Consider the following 19,137-nt stretch of genomic DNA (forward strand, 5'->3'; position numbering starts at 1 on the left):
AAGCCTACATTATTCACATTTAAATAATACATTTAAAATGAGTAAAAACAATAAAACAGATTTTCCCCACAAACTGGGTTTTTGTGCCACATATTAAACCTACACTAAACACACTCTGAAGACTTAAGCAAAGCAATTTAATTTACATTCATTATGACATCAACAACTTCTCAGTGCTACAAACAGTCCACACAGCTGTATTAAATACATCTTTAATAGATCAATAAACATTGTCCAAACCATAGTTTTTTTTATTTTTGTATCTATAGTACAATTATGCATTTAAAGGCATTTATGCTGATCAAACGCAAACCTATAAAGCAAAACTGAGAAATACACCAACCCACTTGAGTACAACTACAAATAAAAGCAAGTAAAACAAAAGGTATCAAAGATCAAGAGGAATGACAGAACACATTCAGAACTTACAACAGCAGTTTCAAAAAAAAAGAAAGAAAAGAATAGAGCCTTTTTTTGTTAAATGTTTTTTTTTTTTACCATTAATGTTGGTTTCATACAAGACGAGTGTGTTCATCCCACACAAGAGGTATTACTTTCATAGAAAGAATGGGATTCCTTTGTTAACAATTAACAGATTTCACTTCCAAACATCATAACTGCAGACACAAAGTGCAACACGCATATATTAAATCACAACAGTCAGCTGAACCATGAAATGCCCCAATTTTTCCCTAAAAAATGATCTGACTTCAAGAAATGATTTGTGCTCTAATTCTGTACACTATTTTAACATCCAGCACACAGTGCTCGAAAACTTACCCTTACGAGATTTGAAAGCAACTTGAACAAAACTCAAAGGTTAGGGGCCAAGACCAAAGTGACCACGTAGAGTGCACGTTACTTCAGTTGAGTCTTTCTCATCCTTCACTTGCACATCAGCTTCAATATTTTCATAAAAAAAAAAAAATCAGCTTCCTGTTCAAGATCATCCACTAATAGTGAAAACCTGCAACGTTGAGATTCGATTCAAACGGTCTAAACCAACAGAAAGCATCAATGCATGTGTAAAACATAAATGGTCCTATTTATATTTCAAACCAAGCATGCAAAGGCCTAAAAAAACGTTAAAGATCATTTCATACTCTCTCACAGGCCACAGCCTACTTAAAGGTATAACATGCCTTCATTTTATACTACACTCTTATTAACTTAATACAGATCTCCTGCCGAGGTTTACATCTAAAAGCGCTTAAATCCTCGCATTGTGCACAAAAGGCTGCTGAAAAGCTTCAAATGTTATTGCATTTCTGTCGTGAGTTAAGTGCAAGACGATCTGAGAGTTTTCCTTTCTTGGCTGCAGCTGAAAAAGTGCGATCGGTAAGGCGTTCTGCAGCAACCAGACGATGAAAATGTCAACAGTTGGGAAATAACAAGAAAGCCCAATTACTATGAACTTCTTTGTTGTACTTTTCATACGAATCCAGTCGACTGTGCGAGGCAGTGCGCGTTAAATCTGCTGAACTGTAAATTATGAGCCGTGTCCTCACGTGGCACAGCTCATTCTGTGTATACTTTCCAGTATCTACAGGATTCAGCTCATTTCACACCATCTGGCAATGCATATTCAAACTGTCATGCCGTCACCACATCTTAGAAGCAGTGCATGTTAATTAGTTCATTCTAACTAATGCCTCTGTATATAAATAATCTATGCTCTAAAAATGCAAATGAGTGGTTGTAAAGAATCTCTTCTTTGTTAATTACTTCGATTATGAGCACATCTGTATGCCACCTTTAACCTTACACACATCCAAACAAACAGCTGTGCATTTATTCTGCTGACCAAGAGGCCATTGGTCGTCTAACTAATACTGTAAACTATATATTAGCCCAATAGCAATAAATTCCTTCAGAGCTGAAGCAGCTAATCAAAATGATACAGATTAGAAATATTGTTACAGAGCAGCACCAGGTGTTTCAGTTTGTGGGAGTTCTACCTACATCCCATTAATGTGGCGCTGGGGTGTGTTTTGGCGTTTTCTCTCAAACTGGTTCTGCTAAGGTTTGTGCAGGTCATAGTTCCTAGGTGGGACAGGACGGACACTTTACTTGTCTTTAAGCGGAGATGTGAGATGTGGAAGGGTACCGGCTAAGTGGTTCTGATCGCAGCGGTGAGCTTGAATGTGTAATAGATGGCCCTTCTGGGATGATCTATAAAAGCAGGTCCTCCGCACAGATTTCAAGGATAGGCTGACGCCAGAAACAAAATGTACTGAACTCTGGGAAGCTGAAAGCTGAACTCTGTTCTTTACTCAGCAAGGGAAAGACGTGATCCACCAGCTCACTCAATCTACTGTACCTACACACAAACAGAGGAAGAGCATGAGACAGCTAATCGAAAACACACAAAAGGCGTCCTTCAATTCGCAAGACCACCTTGAACAAAGTTCAAGAATCAGCTCTCCACCTTTGAAACGGCATAATCTTTGATAGCTGAAGTCGACTTTAGAGATACTTTTATGTATAGCTGCAGATCAATGTGCCCACTTACGAGGACTTGTTGCCCTTGGTTTGCTCCTGTATGAGCTCTCCTTTGGGGTTAACCGTAAAGATTCTGCAGAGTGGCACTCCAACCTCCTTGTAGGCAAAGGCATCCTAGAAGATAGAGTTAGAAGATCAGGGTTCAAGCGTCAACTTAGGACACCCTCTGCGGTTTTTTCCACCCAGTCCACAAACAAAAACATCATTCCATGTTAGTTTCTGACATTAGCAACGGTTTTATGATGAAATGGATGCGTTTGTGCCTGTATAAACATTCAGTGTCTTACTCCACCCAAACAATATAATTTATTCAGCTGGAAATGATCAGCAGGCTGGTTCATAGCAGCTGGTCACGCAGTCCGATACTGCGTGTAGCCTGAGGGGAGAACGCTTTAAAGCCTCAAGTATGAAACTTCGTGCTGAGCTTTGACTCTGCTGCTGAAGTCAGTGTGTTAAAAGAAATTAATAGAAGTTAACTGCATTCCAACTCACATTTGTTCGGTTTCCAAATGCGGCATAAAAGGGATGTTTGTTGGGCAGGAAAAGGTTCTTAATGTCAGTAAGACATTCGATTTTGAAGATTTCTGGCTTCTTCTCAATCACCTCCCTTTCAAACAAAGAAAACATTTTGAGTAAGTAAAATATGAGTAAGTATATGTATTCTGCCTTAATGGGATTTATTCATAAATTAAAAACGCACACACAAACACACGCACTTCTCAATATCTTCTTTTGTATTATACAGAAGAAAGAAGTACAGCATGAATTTATATAAGGATAAATAATAATGGTGACAGAATTATTTTTGTGAGAACAACCCCTTAAAAACAATGATGTTTTTATAATACCTGTGAAATGCAGAGAAGAGGCTACTGGGAGAGAGCATGAGAGGTCCACGGGGCAGGATAATGCCTCCGTCATTTACCCATTGCAGATATCCTCGCGTCATATCTGCCATGCCAATTGCCCTTGCTGAGCAGTACAGGAATTTATATCCATTTCTGGAAAAAACAAAAACAAATGCCCATTTTTAGCAAAACTCTGTTTAAAGGCTGCTTGTGTCCTTTTAGTGAAGAAAACATGTCTTCAAGGAGGTTGAAGATTAAGAATGCAAACTCACTCAGCCACAGAGTGGTAGAGTTTAGCAATGCCCCGATGCGTCCAGTCCTTCCCAAACTGAGGCAAAATCTGCCCGAACACATCCGATCTGAAAGCACATAAACATACGGGTGAGCATGGCACGTACTAGAAAAACTAAGGATGCAAAATCCTCTAGTGCATATTTGTTCTACTTGGAAGGAAGTCCAAGACTCATTCAACTGGGTTCCTAAATATAGCTTCTGACATTCTTTTTATTCTTAGAACTAATAGACTTGTGAAGGAGAGATTTTTTTTCTCAGCTTGGGCAAAACTCTGTCGTCTACTAATGAGGATCCTCTCCCTGCTTTAGCGTTTTATCTCCGGCTCTTTCTAAGTGGCATTATGAGAGAGCAAGATTTAAATTGGCTCATTATGGTGACATCCTCCTCCTAGTCCAACCTTGGTCTAGGCGCACCCCACAGTCAGCCGCCCTGCTTCACAGCCTCAGAGAGATGTGTCAGGCAAGCGGGTCAGAGAAATAATAAGCGGCAGTCAATCTGCCCATTTGATGTTTGCCACCCACCAGCCACTGAGGGCACGAGTCTGGAGGCGGAGAGCATTCGTTTGCATAGGCGTGTTGATATTGCAGCTGGCTTTGCAGTAATTAAAAACCAAAGACGGTGGAACAGTATCGCGCTAATATTAGCTGAGCTGAGCTGTGAACTCCATCAAACAGCCAGTAAAACTCATGGAGATATTGTCCGTTAAATGGTGCATTGTCTGTCACTGAAAGCGTTAGTGAAGAGGGCTGTGATGCGAGATCATTATTAGTGGTTCATTATTTGCCATATACTCCGAGTGCTTGTTTTGATGAAGCAGACTCTGTCTTGATGTATAAACCTCTTTCTGTTTTGGCAGTAAAAAACCTGGCAGTGAGTGAGTCCTTCTGCAGTAACTAATGGAAATGTTTATGCACACCTAAGCCTTTCCTCCCTCTTTCATGACTCCAGTAAACTATAAAAATGAAGAACAAAGGTGGATTTTGCACAAAAACAACCCAGCACATGACTTTCATTAAAGGAAACACGTGCTGTGTGTCGGAGAAATACATACTTGGTGATGGTTCCATCGATGTCCGAGATGACGACTTTATCGTCCCAGTTCCAAAGGTAGATGGTGCCTTCACAGCGGCACGTGCCCTGGTACTGCGTTGTGATGCTGAAGGTTACATCATTGGGTCCTTCCTTTAGTTTCAAACTAGCCTGTAAGTCAATACAACCTCATCAATGCATCGCTTGACCACTAAATAACATTAATCTTACCTGACTATTATATAAACATCAGAATTTATTTTTTTGAAAAGGAAAACTTTTTTTTTTTAAACACATTCTGTGTGACCATCCCCTCACAGCTGTCACTCAGTAGTAAAAAAATAAAATAAAACATATTGTACAGATGAATGAAGGTGGATAAAGAGAATATGGTGCATCTTTTAAAGGTAATTTCACTTGATTGACATCGTTTTGACGTGTGAATAGTATCTTACTAGTAAAAAGACAGCATTTGTGCATTTACCAGAAACGTAATTCTGTTAATTTTACACTAACTCACCAGGTTTACTGTGTAAAAGGGGATAATATCTGTAAAGTTAACTAATATTAACTAATTAATCTGTAATCCTTTTACTACACACTTGACTGCTGAATGCTATAAATAAATAAAAACCCTGACCTTTGATAATTAAATGATTAATGAGATTATTATTCATTAATTGATTAATTAATGGAATGCAATCAGTTCATCTACACCATCATCTTCATTCATTTATAAATTCATGAATTTATTAAAAGACGTAAGCTTTCTTTAATGGAAGATTTTCTGTTGCACCAACTGCATCTATAGTTGCCAATAGGGGGCAGTCTAGTGCAAATCAACTGCAATACACTACCCTTGCAGAATGAGTCACAGAGCTTTTACATAATTTCCAGGAGGAAGCTTGAGGGATAGCTTTAAACAACTGACTTTTACAGAGCTGTTGCACTACGGGCAACAGAGCTCTGGATCTTGCAGTCAAAAATCACAAGAGCAAGTGTTGTAGCTGCTTATGTAAATAATAGTCGCTGTGAGGTTTGACAGGATTAATCTGTCTCCTGACAAAAGCGTAGACTTACAATCTGGTCGGAGGAGAGGCGCAGGGACTTGCGGTAAGCGTGAGTAGATGTGTGGCTGTGAGACTCGGACTGGACCTTGCGCTCCATTGATGATGCGGCAGCGCTCACCTCCTTCCCCTCCTCATCGCTGGATGAGTCCCTGGTGTCTGCTCTGCGCTCAGAGCAAAAAGGGAATCAGTGAACTAAATTTGCAACCACATCCACATTCCCAATTTAGACTACAACAGCACCACAGAGAATGAGACAAAACCGAAAGTAGGCTGGACCATCCTGATTAACTTCTTCTGCATCAACAGGGGAAAAACACTGTAGTCAGTGATCAGAGGAAGGGTCAAAGGTAAAACTGATACTTTTATCTCTTACTCATTTTTTACAACAAAGCCAGCTGACGTAGCTAGTTTAATGCTCTTATCTATAACATTTGGTTGCATTTTATTAGTTTCATTCAAGAATAACAACCAGCCTGATTATAATCTCCACATCTTTTATAAGTGACAGGCAGGAAATGATGCTGCGTCTTTCAGGGCTTCTGACTCACTTGCGAGCATGACTTTCCATTGACAAAGAGGAGCTGCCTTCCTCCATTTGGGACTGCTTTATCTCCAGCTTTCCAGTGCTTTCTGACTGCATAACAAAACAAAAGAACATTAGTACATCAGATCACTGTATCTATAAATTGCTAAAACTGATTTGTGTAAACACGTCATCATTTAATTTGGTTGTTGTGACTGGCTACATGATCCTATCATCCTCACACGCTGTCAGGCTATTACTGAAAAGTCTGATGAGCTGCCTGGCCTATTTCTAGGCTGTAAAATTCCACACCGCAGAATGGTGCTAATTACAGATATGCCAGATGAGGGCAGCGAAGGAGCCTGATGTATGGTTTCTGAATGACGGCAGAAGCTCTAGAGGCAAGAACGAACTTCAGAGACAGCGTGTTTTATCTTCTTTAAAACAAAGACTTGCCTCATCCTTTTGTTCAGGCAATTACGTGAATGTTGATGCTTGTGTAATCAGATCTGCCCACAGAAGTCTACAGAGAAGTACTGGAATGCAGTGGGATTAAAAGACCAATAACCGCTTAAAGGGTTAGTTCACCCAAAAATGATAACTAGCCTGATTTACTTACCCTTGAGCCATCCTAGCCTAGGTATTTATGACTTTCTTCTTTCAGACGAATCCAATCAGAGTTATATTAAAAACTTTCCTGGCTATTCAAAGCGTTATTATTGTAGTGGGTGGGTGTTTCTCTTTAACAGTCTAAAACACGTTAAATAAAGTGCACGTATCAATAATAAAACGTGCCTCACACGGCTCCGGGGCATGACTAAAGGCCTCCTGTAGCGATTCCGTGGATTTTAGTGAGAAAATTATCCATATTTCAAACATAATAAACACTTTTCTCTCACTTCTGCTGACTGTCGTAAGCGGAAGCTCTTTCGGCGGAAGATGTAGGACGCATGTCATGCGTGCCTCTGAGATATAAAAGTCTCACTAATTTTTTTATAGGAGCAAAAGAAGCCAAGTTTCCTTACTTGGTGATAGAAAAGTGTTTATCACTTTTGAAATAACAATGCAAACAAAAATGCATTCATTCGCTACAGGAGGCCTTAATTCACCCCCTAGAGCCATGTGAGGCACGTTTTATTATGGATGTGTGCACTTTATTTAAAGTGTTTTGAACAGTTGAAAAGAAACACCTGCCCACTGCAATGACAGAGCTTAGAAGTGCCAGGACAATTATTAATATAACTCCCGATTGGATTTGTCTGAAAGAATAAAGAAATATACACCTAGGATGGCTTGAAAGAGAGTAAAAAACAGGCTAATTTTCATTTTGGGGTGAACTAACCCTTTAAAGGTTTTGTTCCTACTCCCCAATTCCAGCTCAATAAAGACCTTTATGTAAAAAAAAAAAAAAAACGCACTTCAAGTCTGTGCTAAATGAATAAGTGTAAATGCTATACAAATCTGAGGCTCACACAGCTCTGGTCTTACCTGTTTAATAGTGCTATCTGCTCTCTTTCTCCAGAACCACCAGCGCCCAGATTTCTTCGGCATCCTCTCTTTCACCCAAGCTTCCTCTGTAGCCTAAACAGAACACTGACATAAGCCATTTGACCTACTAGTACACCACAGCACTGCAAAACAAACTTTAAAGGACTTAAAAACAGTAAGAAAAAACATCCTATTAGGTAGAACTAAATACCTTGGGTAAATTCTTCTGAAATGCTTGCAAACTAAGGATCAAAGGGGCAGCCAATGTCCAATTGTAATACCTAAGCAGAAAAAAGTAATTTATTTTCGAATGTAAGCATTTCGTCAACTTTATACAATTACATTCAGAATATATTTGTTTCATTTAAATTCAAACCCACCTGTTTCCTATTTTAACAACTAAATTCGGATTGTCTATGATAGCTGGATTTTCTGCAAATTCATGATACGTGATGATATGCTCCATAAATTTTTCTAGAAAAAAAGCAGAACTTTAAAAATCACTTGTATTATTCTCAATTGTGAATCTCTTCAAATAAAAGCATGAATCTATAAATGTATAAATGTAAATCTATAAAACAACAGACAGAATTAATCAGTCTCGTTTCCACATCTACAGCTGTAATTCCCACACCATAATAAAGGAATGCACAAACCAGAAAGATTCAAATACCTTTGGGAATCTCTCCGTTCTCACTGAGTCCTCCACACAGAGACAGAGTGACGTCGGGGAGATCACTGGCAGAGTCAGACAGGCACTCAGTGCCACTGTCGGCCGCAGCACTGCCCACAGACTGCGGGGACTGAGAGCCTGAGCGCATCTCAGAATCCATCCAGTGCTTGGAGCCACCGTCAGAATCACTGCAAATACACATAACACATCAAAGGCACCTGACACCTGATAAACTTGTTATAAAACTGCTTTTTTCCCAAGCGCCTTAATCTAATCTTAACAGCAATATAGGTCAGATGTGCATTTCTCTTTCTACCTCTTAGGAAAGTAGCGAGCAGCAACATCAGGCTCCAGCACATTCAGGTCATCCAGGTAGATGTCCTCTGGGCCCTGGTGCTGACTCCTTTTTGGGACACCTAAACAAATTTACAGTCAGGAAACAGGAATCATACCAGAACAGCAAGCTCTAAAGTTCTACAACAAGCTCTCCGCACCGAGGTGCTTTACCTCGACAGCACTAAATTAGATTGATTTAGGTGCATGATTTTTATTTCTAGAACACACTGATATAATCTTGTTAACATTGAATCAACCACAATTGTATTTCAACTTTATCTACTCCCACACTTCCACTATCAAATACAGATAACTGGCACTGACAAGCCAATCCATCAAACCAACTACAGACAGAAGTTCCTAGAATGAGGTGCTTAACGGGCCCACCTTTCTTTTTGGATGGCGAGTCAGTCTTGGGGCTAACATCTCCTAAGTCCCCACCCGTATGAGCAGCAGAGGCAGCAGCTGGAGCAGCAGGAAGGCTGTCTGAAGGAGTGGAGGTCAACACTCCACTAGGCACTGTCTCCAACTCGGATTCAGTGGGGGTTTTGGGGGTCACAGGGGTGCGGGGTTCAGGCTTGACTATGGTACAGCCAGGAGTCCCTGAGGCCGGTTCTCTTTCATCGGTCTGCATGGCCTCTGAGCTCAGGATGACTCTAAAGTGAGTGTTCTCTGAAGGCGTTATGGTTACGGTCTTCGGCAGCTCCACCTTTTCCTTCTTTGAAACCTGGGAATTACATTTTTAATGAGTGGCGATGAGCTGAAATTTAATCAGACCTGTTAACTCAGTCATAGCATAAAACGGGTAATATTTTTTGGATTCTATATTCACTTATTACTAGGCCCAGGCAGACCTTACAGGTTTTAAAAAGATTTTCTGTGCTGATTTTGAAGAAAACTGCAGAATGTATTTAAACAAACATTATAAATATGATGAAAGTCTTTCAAACTATTTCTGAAACTTTGTATTACTAGTATTTCTTGTGTTTATTGCCTCTTCATGATCTCATTTGTAAGTCACCTTCAACAAAAGTTTCTGCTAAATGAACAGATGATGTTATCATGAAGGATGATCATTCAGGATTTCCTTAATGTGAATGAAATAAATACAAATTTAAAAGAAAAAAAAGTTTCTGTGTAATTTACCCTAGTAGATTCTGGAAACTCTCCCCATGTCCACTGCATGTGTGACTCCATTTTGAGCAGGCTCTCTGAAGGCCGAACGACCAGTTCAGAGTCACTCTTGGGAGAAAAGGCCTCTGACATGGCATGACTGCTCAAAACACAACAAACAAACAAACAGCAACTCATCAACTGAGACAAAACTGAATGTGAAAATGAACAGAGTCTTCAATTCATAAAACATGTTTTTGGAAGTAGTCCAATATGATAAGGATCAAAAACATATCTTAAAGTGCATATGAGAGAGATAATAAGCATATACAAACCTATCTGTTGGAGACCAATCTCCGTCAGAATAAGGGTAGCGGTCCAAAGAATGACGAACTGTTGGTAACTTGGGTTCAACTTCTCTAACTGTACCAATTAAAGATGTTCTGAAAGACAGATTTTACTTTAAAACAAATGTCCTCTCCATCAGATAAAAGTATATGTGATGTGCATGCATCAGTTGGTACCTGGTGCTGGAAGCAGGGTCCTCATCAGAACTCAGGTCCATCTCAAATATATCATCTGTTGAAGGGGTCGAGCTCATGACGGTAGGAGGGGTCAGCTCCTCTCGACGTGGGTCACCTTTATGCTTCTTTCTCCGTTTCTTCTTCTTCTTGGCTGCCCCAGTGCTGGCTACAGGGGGATCAGGAGGGTCCTCGGGGTCCAGTGGATCATCATCCAGGTTCTGACTTGACCTGTGATCACCTCCGATCCAAAATAGGTGACTCTCAGTGGGGATGGGGGAGGTAGCCAGGTGAGCTGGTATAACCTCCTACAAAAAAAATATATATATATCTTTTGCAATGCTAACGTTTTTCCATTTTCATAATGAAATATTAAGACTTTTGATGCAGTCAGTCACGTGAGTGACAATACCTGTGAACCAGAGGACACTTACATTCTGCTCCTCAGTTTCCTGCACAAAGAAGGCTTCTCCATTATCTCCCAGTTTCATATGGAGATCCACAGGCTCCCCGTTGATCTCGATGTCAATCTGAAGGAGTTGCAGAGGATTCATGTAAAAAAACAACCTTAATATAGAAGCCATCAACAGATGTAGCTTCAAACTTTCAATAAAGTTACACACCATAACTTATCGTGTGATCTATGCTTTCATAATTATCCAACACCACAATTTTAAATCAAATGTCTGACCTTTGCAATGTCCCTTTTTATTTTATTAAAAACATCTATGTTCGGTATACGTGTTAGATGACCTTAAAAAGCCAATATCTGTTGACATTTACCCTGCGATTCCCTTCTGAACTCATGACTTTTCACCCTGCACATCCAAATTGAGACAAACAGCAGGTTTACTCTCCTGTCCACCAGTGCAGTTTTAATCATTTGTTCACAGGAGACACAATACCTGTTGAGGGGGATCTAGCCACCAAAACATAATTAGCAAATTTGTGCTGCTCTGAAAGCACTGAAGCCAGCTGAGCTGCAAAGAAGATCGCATCACACACCTGATACCACGACCCGGCACAACAGCAGCCTGAAACTGAGCTGTTTGAGTCTCAGATGACATCCACAGAAACATTACCCTTCAGTTAGACCTCCACGGAAATACAGATTTATTTCCCAGTGTTCTGTGTTTTTTTGTTTTCTTACAACTGTTTCTTTGGAGTGCTCTTTTACCAACTCATTTTGTCTATCCAGGGGCCTCTGAGCCTCAGTTTCAGGGTTGCTGGGGAGTTTTTTGTGTGTGCAGAGTAACGGAACAGAATTTTAATGTCGGTATAAATCATGACCCTGAGTAAATCTCGAACTGAGAGCTCACTTGCATCCATGTTCGTGGACAAAAAGATCTGGATTTGATTGCACAGCATAGCTAGAAGAGAGGGATGGATGTTGTTCGGACTCTTAATGACTGTTTTTTTTTTTTTTATCAGCAATCTAATTTGCTTGCTTTAACAATCCAGATCTATTTCATTACTGTGGTAAGAAAGCGAGGTCAGCTGTCTCTAATCTGCACTGTGGGCGAACGCGTTACACCACACTCTCTGACAGAAACTCACGTGAAACACTGGGATTAAAAATGGCTAAACTAAGCTTGAAACACTTTTCAAAGGTTGCTGAAGCGAATCTACTGCCATCTCCCAATCGCAGCAGCAACCTTGACAAAACTCTCACTCCTCTGCCTCCATTTCCTATCTCTTTTTAGTCAGAGAAACCTGTTGCCATAGCGACCACTTCTTTCTAAACCTCTTCACACATCCTGTAGATAGTGAGAACTGCTCCATCCCCCATCCACTGCTGTTTCTCATGCACACTGGTAAATGTTTTATGCTAAACACTGTAACACATTCTGTCTGTGTACTATAGATGATTGAAAACATCCAAATGGCTTCAACACGAGCGGAATGCTTTCAGATGTTATTTATGGCCTATAATCTTGTTATTTACTGCTGGAGATAAACACTTAGACAATCACAGAGTTTCAAAAGAAAAAAAAAAACTACAAAACAATTCCTCAACAACTACAACATTTCACTGTTTAAATGAGAAGAATTGAACATACCACTTTCGCACTCGCATGGTAATAGATAAATAATGATTTTCCTGTTTTTCCATTCGAGCATTTATTTAGCCTATTCTGTCAATGCTCTAAGTTTGTTTAAATGCAGTACCCTCTGCTGGAATCTTCTGTCACGAACATGCCAGCAGAGAAACGTTTGTAGAGCTGCTCCAAAGGCACAGGCCTGCATTCGCATTGTTGAGTGTTTTCAAATGAACCACCGCAGACATGCACAGATGAAGGCATATTTGAAGGCACATTTTGTGGATTCAAGCTAAGCTTCTTTGATCATACTTGTGTTAGCTTTTTCATCCAGTCAATATGGTGCAAGATTAATGCTGCCATAGGCTCCAGACTGAAAAGCAGAAAAGCAAATATTGTCCAAAGCTCAGATCAATTATATTGAAAGTGACCTTTCTGTGGATTTTTCTTTATTTTTTTTACTGTTTTAGAAAGTTTTCAGAAACTCAGTTGCTAGAGAAAAATCTATATGCCTCGGACTTGTTGATAACGCTCACAATTTATCTTCATGTTTTGTTTGAAAATCTTATTTGCACTTCAACACTCACCACTTTCTCTTTAGAGCGCAGCACACCCAGTTTTCCGAAGCGCACATGGAAAGGGGAGCACTGGTAGGTGCCATCCTTCTGCCGGACCACCACTACATCGATGCAGCCTGAAAGCGTGGCCTGGTTGATGCCCTTATACAGCTCCTTCATGGTCACCAGCACCTGACCGGCCAACTGCCCCACGTAATTCATGGTGTCCGCCTAAAAAGAGGAACAGAAAGCAAAACAGACTTAACCTTAAGACATCACACAGCAAAAAAAGAACTACTCTTTTTCTTTTATCTTTCCCCACTGCATCTGCACATGGCAAATGTGGAATCTCCCCTTAACTCAGTAAAAGTGAAATTCTCTGAAATGAAATGAAAAGTGAAATAAAAAGTTATCTTTGGCTGCCTGCCTTTTAAAATCGGTTATCAGCAGACGGCTTAATGATATTTCACAAGTGGTGGTCTGAATATGCTCCAACATTATTGTCCAATAGGTGAGCAAAGAGAGCAAATTAATCTCAAACAAGGACACAAGATGAACAAAAGAAAAATAAAATAAAAACGTATTTAATGAATGTGAAGATCAATGCACATTTTTGTGGAATTGCTGGCATTCTTCTAATACCTTTTTTCAGAGTTTAGCAAGTATAAAAGACCACATCAGGATATGGTTGCACAAGCGGCTGCAAATTTAAGAAAACTGACATATTTATCTATGAAAGCAAATTATTCAAAAAACAAAAAAACATCTGGTCTAAATTTAAGGTTAATGCCTAGGATATGAGACGACACGCTAAATTAATCCCCAGCAGACTTTTGAAGTTCACAGAAACACTATTTCTGGAATTAATTATTATGCTAATGACAATGAGTAATTCTGATTTAACAACATGGCTCATTTTAGTCTTTATGAAGTCTAACAATGTGAAACTAGGCAAGTTATTTTTAAATATCAGATCAAGGAAACCACAAGAATAAATACTGTCACAGCGGGTATACAATGCCTGGGGGAAAGGCAAATAGCTAAAGCAGAGCATTCTCTCGAACCATAGGGGCAGCCAAAAAGGTCTAGTAAGACTTTGCACCCATTGCTAACCTACTTTTTCTCCCAGCACAAGAGTCACTATTTACATGAACCATTTTCTCTGAACTATTCACACATGCTTTTTGCTTTTAAAGAGACAAAGAAAAGAGATATGCAAAAAACCTGAGCACAGCATAACAATAAATAACACTTGGCCCAACAGGAAGTGCATTTGAAGTATAAAATACAACATGCAGCACATTACTGTAAAAAAAATGGCAGCAGAGTATTCTTTATATTCACAACAGTACATTTTGTGTAAAATTGGTCATATGGGGTAAAAAAAGAAATTGAACTAGATATATTTAATTTACACTGATGAAAAAACATTAGTTCAAACAGTTGGGGTCACCAGCAATTTTTATGTTTTTGAAAGAAGAATGATAATGAGAACATTATTTGATCAAAACTACAGTAAAACTATTGTCAAATTACAATTTAAAAACAACTGTTTTCTATTTTAATATATTTGAAAACTTTATTTAGAACAGGGGTGTTAATGTCTTTTTTTAATCTTATAATTCGGAACAGTAGTATATAATGAGGACTGAACACTTGTTGCAAAGTGATTGCACAATAAACTACAGTATTATTATGAAAATAGTGTGATTCTGCAAAACAGAACAATTGACCTCAGTCTCACATAAACTATTTGTAGCGCAATTTATAGAGGACACTGTGAGCATGGGTCATAGCTGTGATACTCCTATCAGCGATCTCCGCATATCTAAATATTTGATTCTCAGAAAACAGCCTGAACAGAACAACAAACATGACATCCACGGTCAGCCAAAGCTCAGCTTACTGTGAGAAGTTAAGTGCAGAACTTGTGTGAATTAAAATTTTGAATTGCTACAAAACAAGCCTCTGAACTGGATACTTCAAATAACTATTAAAAGATCATTATGTAACACCAATCTCATTTTATAGCCTCTTTCTGAAGATTTTTATTTATTTATTTAAACATAAGCTTCCAATGTGAGCCCATAAGTTTTTGAAGAATGCAACACAAGCAATTCATTCAATCATTTTATTGGCTAAACTGTAACTATCCTAACATCTTCGTTTGTAAAATACACTGGTATGCAATCTTCAGCCAATGGCAATCAGCGTAAAGCCAAAAACGAACATAAATCTTAGACTAATATTAATCAGCTGGAAATCAAATCTCCACTCTAAATGTGTTAGCAATATTTGAAATTATTTTCTTCTCCGGTTTTAAATTCACAATGTAAACAGAAATCTCTGCAAAATTAGATAAAATATATATATATATGTGTGTGTGTGTGTGTGTGTGTGTGCTGGTCTGTTTTTCATAAATCATTTATAAGCTTTACCTGAAAAAGAACACATTTTAAGGCATTTACATGTCCTAACACATTGTCATGTTATTAGATTTAATCAATGCAAGATTGTGCACGTAAAAACTCAGTTTGTGGGGATTTATGGAGTTAATTGCTAAAGATAATAATCACTGTACTAATGCTAAACTGGACTCTTAACCCTACAACTAGACACCAATGAACTGGCTCATTCACATTTCTCACTCACCCAGGACCACGATGCCCTAAGGGATGAGGACTCATCTTGTTCACTGTTGTCCTCTTCAGTGCAGCTGCCAGTGGCTTCTGGTTCTGCCCTAGGACGGAGTCTTTTCATCACTGTTTACCTCTGGTCTTTCCTTCCTTAGAAATAATTTCTTTACCTCTGTCATCCTAAACACTATGTCAGGCGGCCCGCCTATCTGGTCTGACTCGCTGACCTTGTACGGCATAAACATAAACTACTGTAACCTTTCTGGCACGGCATACACTTAAAAAACAGAAGCTGCATTTTAGTTTCGTCAAATCACATTATATTAAAGAAGACCTACCAGATCAACCAATTGGGTATAAGAACCTACTCTCACTAACCAATGAGGCAAAAGTTAAATGTCAGCACTTCTGAAACAGATAAGACTTGTTTCCGGCAAGGGGGCCGGTGAGGTTGACCGCTGATAAGGGCCTTGAAAAGGGGGGCTGGAGGAAAACAGTAGTTGAATTTCACTCGTCTGTGCAATCACATGAGGAGACCGTCCTCAAAGACACATTAGAGAAATATATTTTACATCAATTCAGAGTCTAATTTCATGATACTATTTTCATGCCATTGCAAATTATTATAAATGTATCCTTTTTTCCAAAAAATAGAAATAAATTACATTCAATAAAATGTATATGCACGCTAATCTAAGATGTTCAAAGGTTTGTATGTTCACCAGCTCTGTTTAACTGACAAACAAGACCTAGTGTAGAATCAAATTGGTTTGTGTATCTGTGGTCTCTCTGGGAACGCCTGTAATTACAGAGGGCACGTGTATTTGTCAGGTACATGTTATCAGTACTGCTGTAGATAATGAAAAAATTAGGTGTAGTACAAAAAGTCTGTAATTTGCCATGACAGCAGACCAAGTAGCAAAGGCTATTGACCTTTAATGCTGCATGACTATTGCATAGTCATAACTAGCTGTACACAAAAACTCCACTAACAGTAATTGTTAAGCTAGACTGTAATTATGAAGCACAGAGTTCGTCACAATAAACAAGCAAAAACCTGCAAGAACTTAAGGCTACTTGGGTGGGGATATCAAAATGATTAATGGACTGTGTTGCTCACACAAAGTTGCAGGTTAAGTCCTAAAACGTGAGCAATGAAGAAATTAGTCAGTTAAAGGAAAAGCTCAGAAAAATTTGCTTAAACATTCAAGACGTTGAGAGTTTTGGGGAAATTTTGTGTCACAATGTCCAGTCAGAAGTCCACTCCAGACAGCTGATAAGAACATCACAATAACTCACTCATATTTCACACAACTCCAGTTCATCAATTAACATCTTTTAAAGTGAAAAGCTGCATGTTTGTAAGAAACAAATCCATCTTTAATTTGTTTTGAAACTGTTGCTTCTGGCCAAAATACAGGTTGATAAGGCATAATAATACATTTACTCCGGCTCAAATCAAAATGCATATTTGTTTAGAACTGTTTTTGAATGTGAATGCAGTGCTTGGCCAGTGCAAATTTCTCATTTTCAGAGGAGAAAGTAATATTTTAGATAGAGGACTCATATTTTAGCTGGAAGCAGTGGTTTGAAGTAAAAAAAAAAAAAAAGACATATTAATTGATTTGTTTACTACAAACAAATATTTTCACTTTACAAAATGTTAATTGATGGACTTGAGTTGTGTGGATTATTTTGATGTTTTATTATCAGTTGTTTGGACTCCCAATCTGACGGCACCCATTCACTGCAGAGGATCCATTGGTGAACAAGTGATGTAATGCTACATTTCCCAAATGTTCAAACAAAAAAAACGCATCTACATCTGGTATGGTCTGTGGGCGAGTAAATGTTCATTTCTGGGTGAACTTTTCCTTTAACAAAACCACAATCTTTTTTTCTACAACCACTTTGACCTTGAGCAGCACACTTTAGTCCATTTTACACTGGTGGGACGGTCAAATTATGTAATGCGAGTCATTTTGAATGAAGCATTTACTAAATGGAAGCTAACTCTTATGTTCAACCACCTGCTTTGCTTTACATTTCTTGTACTTTGCTGTGTCATGAGATGTGAAGCAACATGTCCAGCATGAAGTCTTTCACTTATATTTTCAGTTCAAGTTCAGTTACAAAGGTCAAACAATCAAGTGGAAATGAGCAGTCTTACGCATTCTTTCTTGCTGTAAACAGTTATAGATTTATATCAATACCAAAGCATGAAATTAAATTTCAAGATACGCACTTCAACACAATTCAGGTACTCAAATCTTCAGACACCCTTGAGGTTTCATTTTCAGTTATTTCATATTGAGTAGTAAACAACATGACAATTGACAATCAGGAGAGACATAAAGCATATATGATAACAGCAGTGCCATGCTAAGATATTTCATACGGTCGTGTTACATAACTCAAGGCTATACATTTTAAAAGTTAAAATGGTGACTTGCATTTATTGACGTAGTTCAAATCAAGAGTGCTTTTGCTCACAGTTGAGACGAGTTTTAATACAAGTTTAGGACAAGTTTGAGTACAGCTGTCTTTATCAACACTAATGTTCACTAACTCTGTACAGTCTAAGTCTGCTATTGCTTAACAGTTCCCATTGTTTGTAGCAGATATTACAGCAAAACTGTTTATTTGTCAGGAAAGGAAGTGATGACTGTTGTCATTCTTCTTATTAAGGAGTCGAAAATAACTGTATTTGAATAAAATAAAAAGTTCCTTTTCAAACAGCAACCATTCATATGAGTTACTAATGGTCAGTGTGCAAAACTCCTGTTGGCCAGTGCAATGTCATAATGCTGCTGTTTAGTGAAACTGTAGTGTTTTGGATACAACAGCAACTCAACATTCAAATAAATATTCAGACAAAATGTAGCATTAGCCAGCTATAAATGAATAAAAATATAAAATAATTAAAATAATGACGTTATTTTTGGTTTAGACGACATGTTGGGTTGCAGGGAACGTTTCTGTCAGAGCATTACCACTCTGGGTAACGTTAGCTCGACTAGCCAACCAGCTAAACTGACATTTACATCCCTATTCTATCAAATGTATGTTTTTGTCATTAACATAGGTATTGTATACGTTTATGTGGTACGTTTGGCCAAAATGGTTACTCAGAAATGGTCTCGTGTAATGTTTACCTTTCAGCTGCTGTTGTTGTTGAGAAATTGGACGTTGTGTCGCCGTCTGCTTGTCCGCTGCTCTCTCGCCGACGTTATTCATTCATTTCTGAACAAACCCCGCTGACGGCAATGAATGATTATACCTCTCAGCGCAGACCGGAGCCCTCCTGGTCGTCTCGTGTATCATAACAGTGGGCAGTTTTTCGGAGGGTCACTTGTACGGTTCGTCCACCGCGAACCGGTCAGGCAGCGGCTCACACACGCGCGCACAGCGGCGGTTGGCCGTGACGCGACGCGACTGTGAGGCACTTTACCCAGAGGCCTCTCACGTGACCGCCACAGCAGAATTCCCCCGAGCGCAGTTTAGAATT

General features: G+C 39.0%; 1 protein-coding gene across 2 annotated transcripts; it reads right to left on the reverse strand.

Moving 5' to 3' along the window:
• Positions 1-484: 484 nt before the first annotated feature.
• On the reverse strand, positions 485-19,132 carry LOC113045727 (phosphatidate phosphatase LPIN2-like). Of its 2 annotated transcripts, none has more exons than XM_026206328.1 (20): positions 18,785-19,132; positions 13,024-13,224; positions 10,832-10,927; positions 10,401-10,705; positions 10,212-10,319; positions 9,910-10,036; positions 9,151-9,490; positions 8,744-8,843; positions 8,428-8,615; positions 8,135-8,228; positions 7,966-8,035; positions 7,755-7,847; positions 6,292-6,377; positions 5,754-5,904; positions 4,696-4,844; positions 3,623-3,709; positions 3,351-3,503; positions 2,995-3,109; positions 2,513-2,616; positions 485-2,320 (listed from the first exon to the last, which is right to left on the reverse strand). In XM_026206328.1, exons 2-20 carry the CDS (start codon positions 13,213-13,215, stop codon positions 2,173-2,175), a joined length of 2,706 nt encoding a protein of 901 aa, XP_026062113.1. In that variant the 5' UTR covers positions 13,216-13,224; positions 18,785-19,132; the 3' UTR covers positions 485-2,172. The 2 variants fall into 2 exon arrangements, with proteins under 2 accessions (XP_026062113.1, XP_026062112.1); XM_026206327.1 differs by lacking the exon at positions 18,785-19,132 and adding an exon at positions 15,646-15,811.
• Between the last annotated feature and the right edge of the window lie 5 nt (positions 19,133-19,137).

The sequence above is a fragment of the Carassius auratus genome, chromosome 27 (assembly GCF_003368295.1).
Source record: "Carassius auratus strain Wakin chromosome 27, ASM336829v1, whole genome shotgun sequence".
Classification (NCBI taxonomy): Eukaryota; Metazoa; Chordata; class Actinopteri; order Cypriniformes; family Cyprinidae; genus Carassius; species Carassius auratus.

Excerpts from the sequence above, each read along its gene's own strand:
- LOC113045727 (XM_026206327.1), bottom strand. The coding sequence starts at position 15,753 with ATGAAAAGACTCCGTCCTAGGGCAGAACCAGAAGCCACTGGCAGCTGC. Across the intron at positions 13,225-15,645 it reads TTAGGGCATCGTGGTCCTGG|GCGGACACCATGAATTACGT; the intron begins GTGAGTGAGAAA and ends TCCTCTTTTTAG. Across the intron at positions 6,378-7,754 it reads CAGATAGCACTATTAAACAG|TCAGAAAGCACTGGAAAGCT; the intron begins GTAAGACCAGAG and ends TTTGTTATGCAG.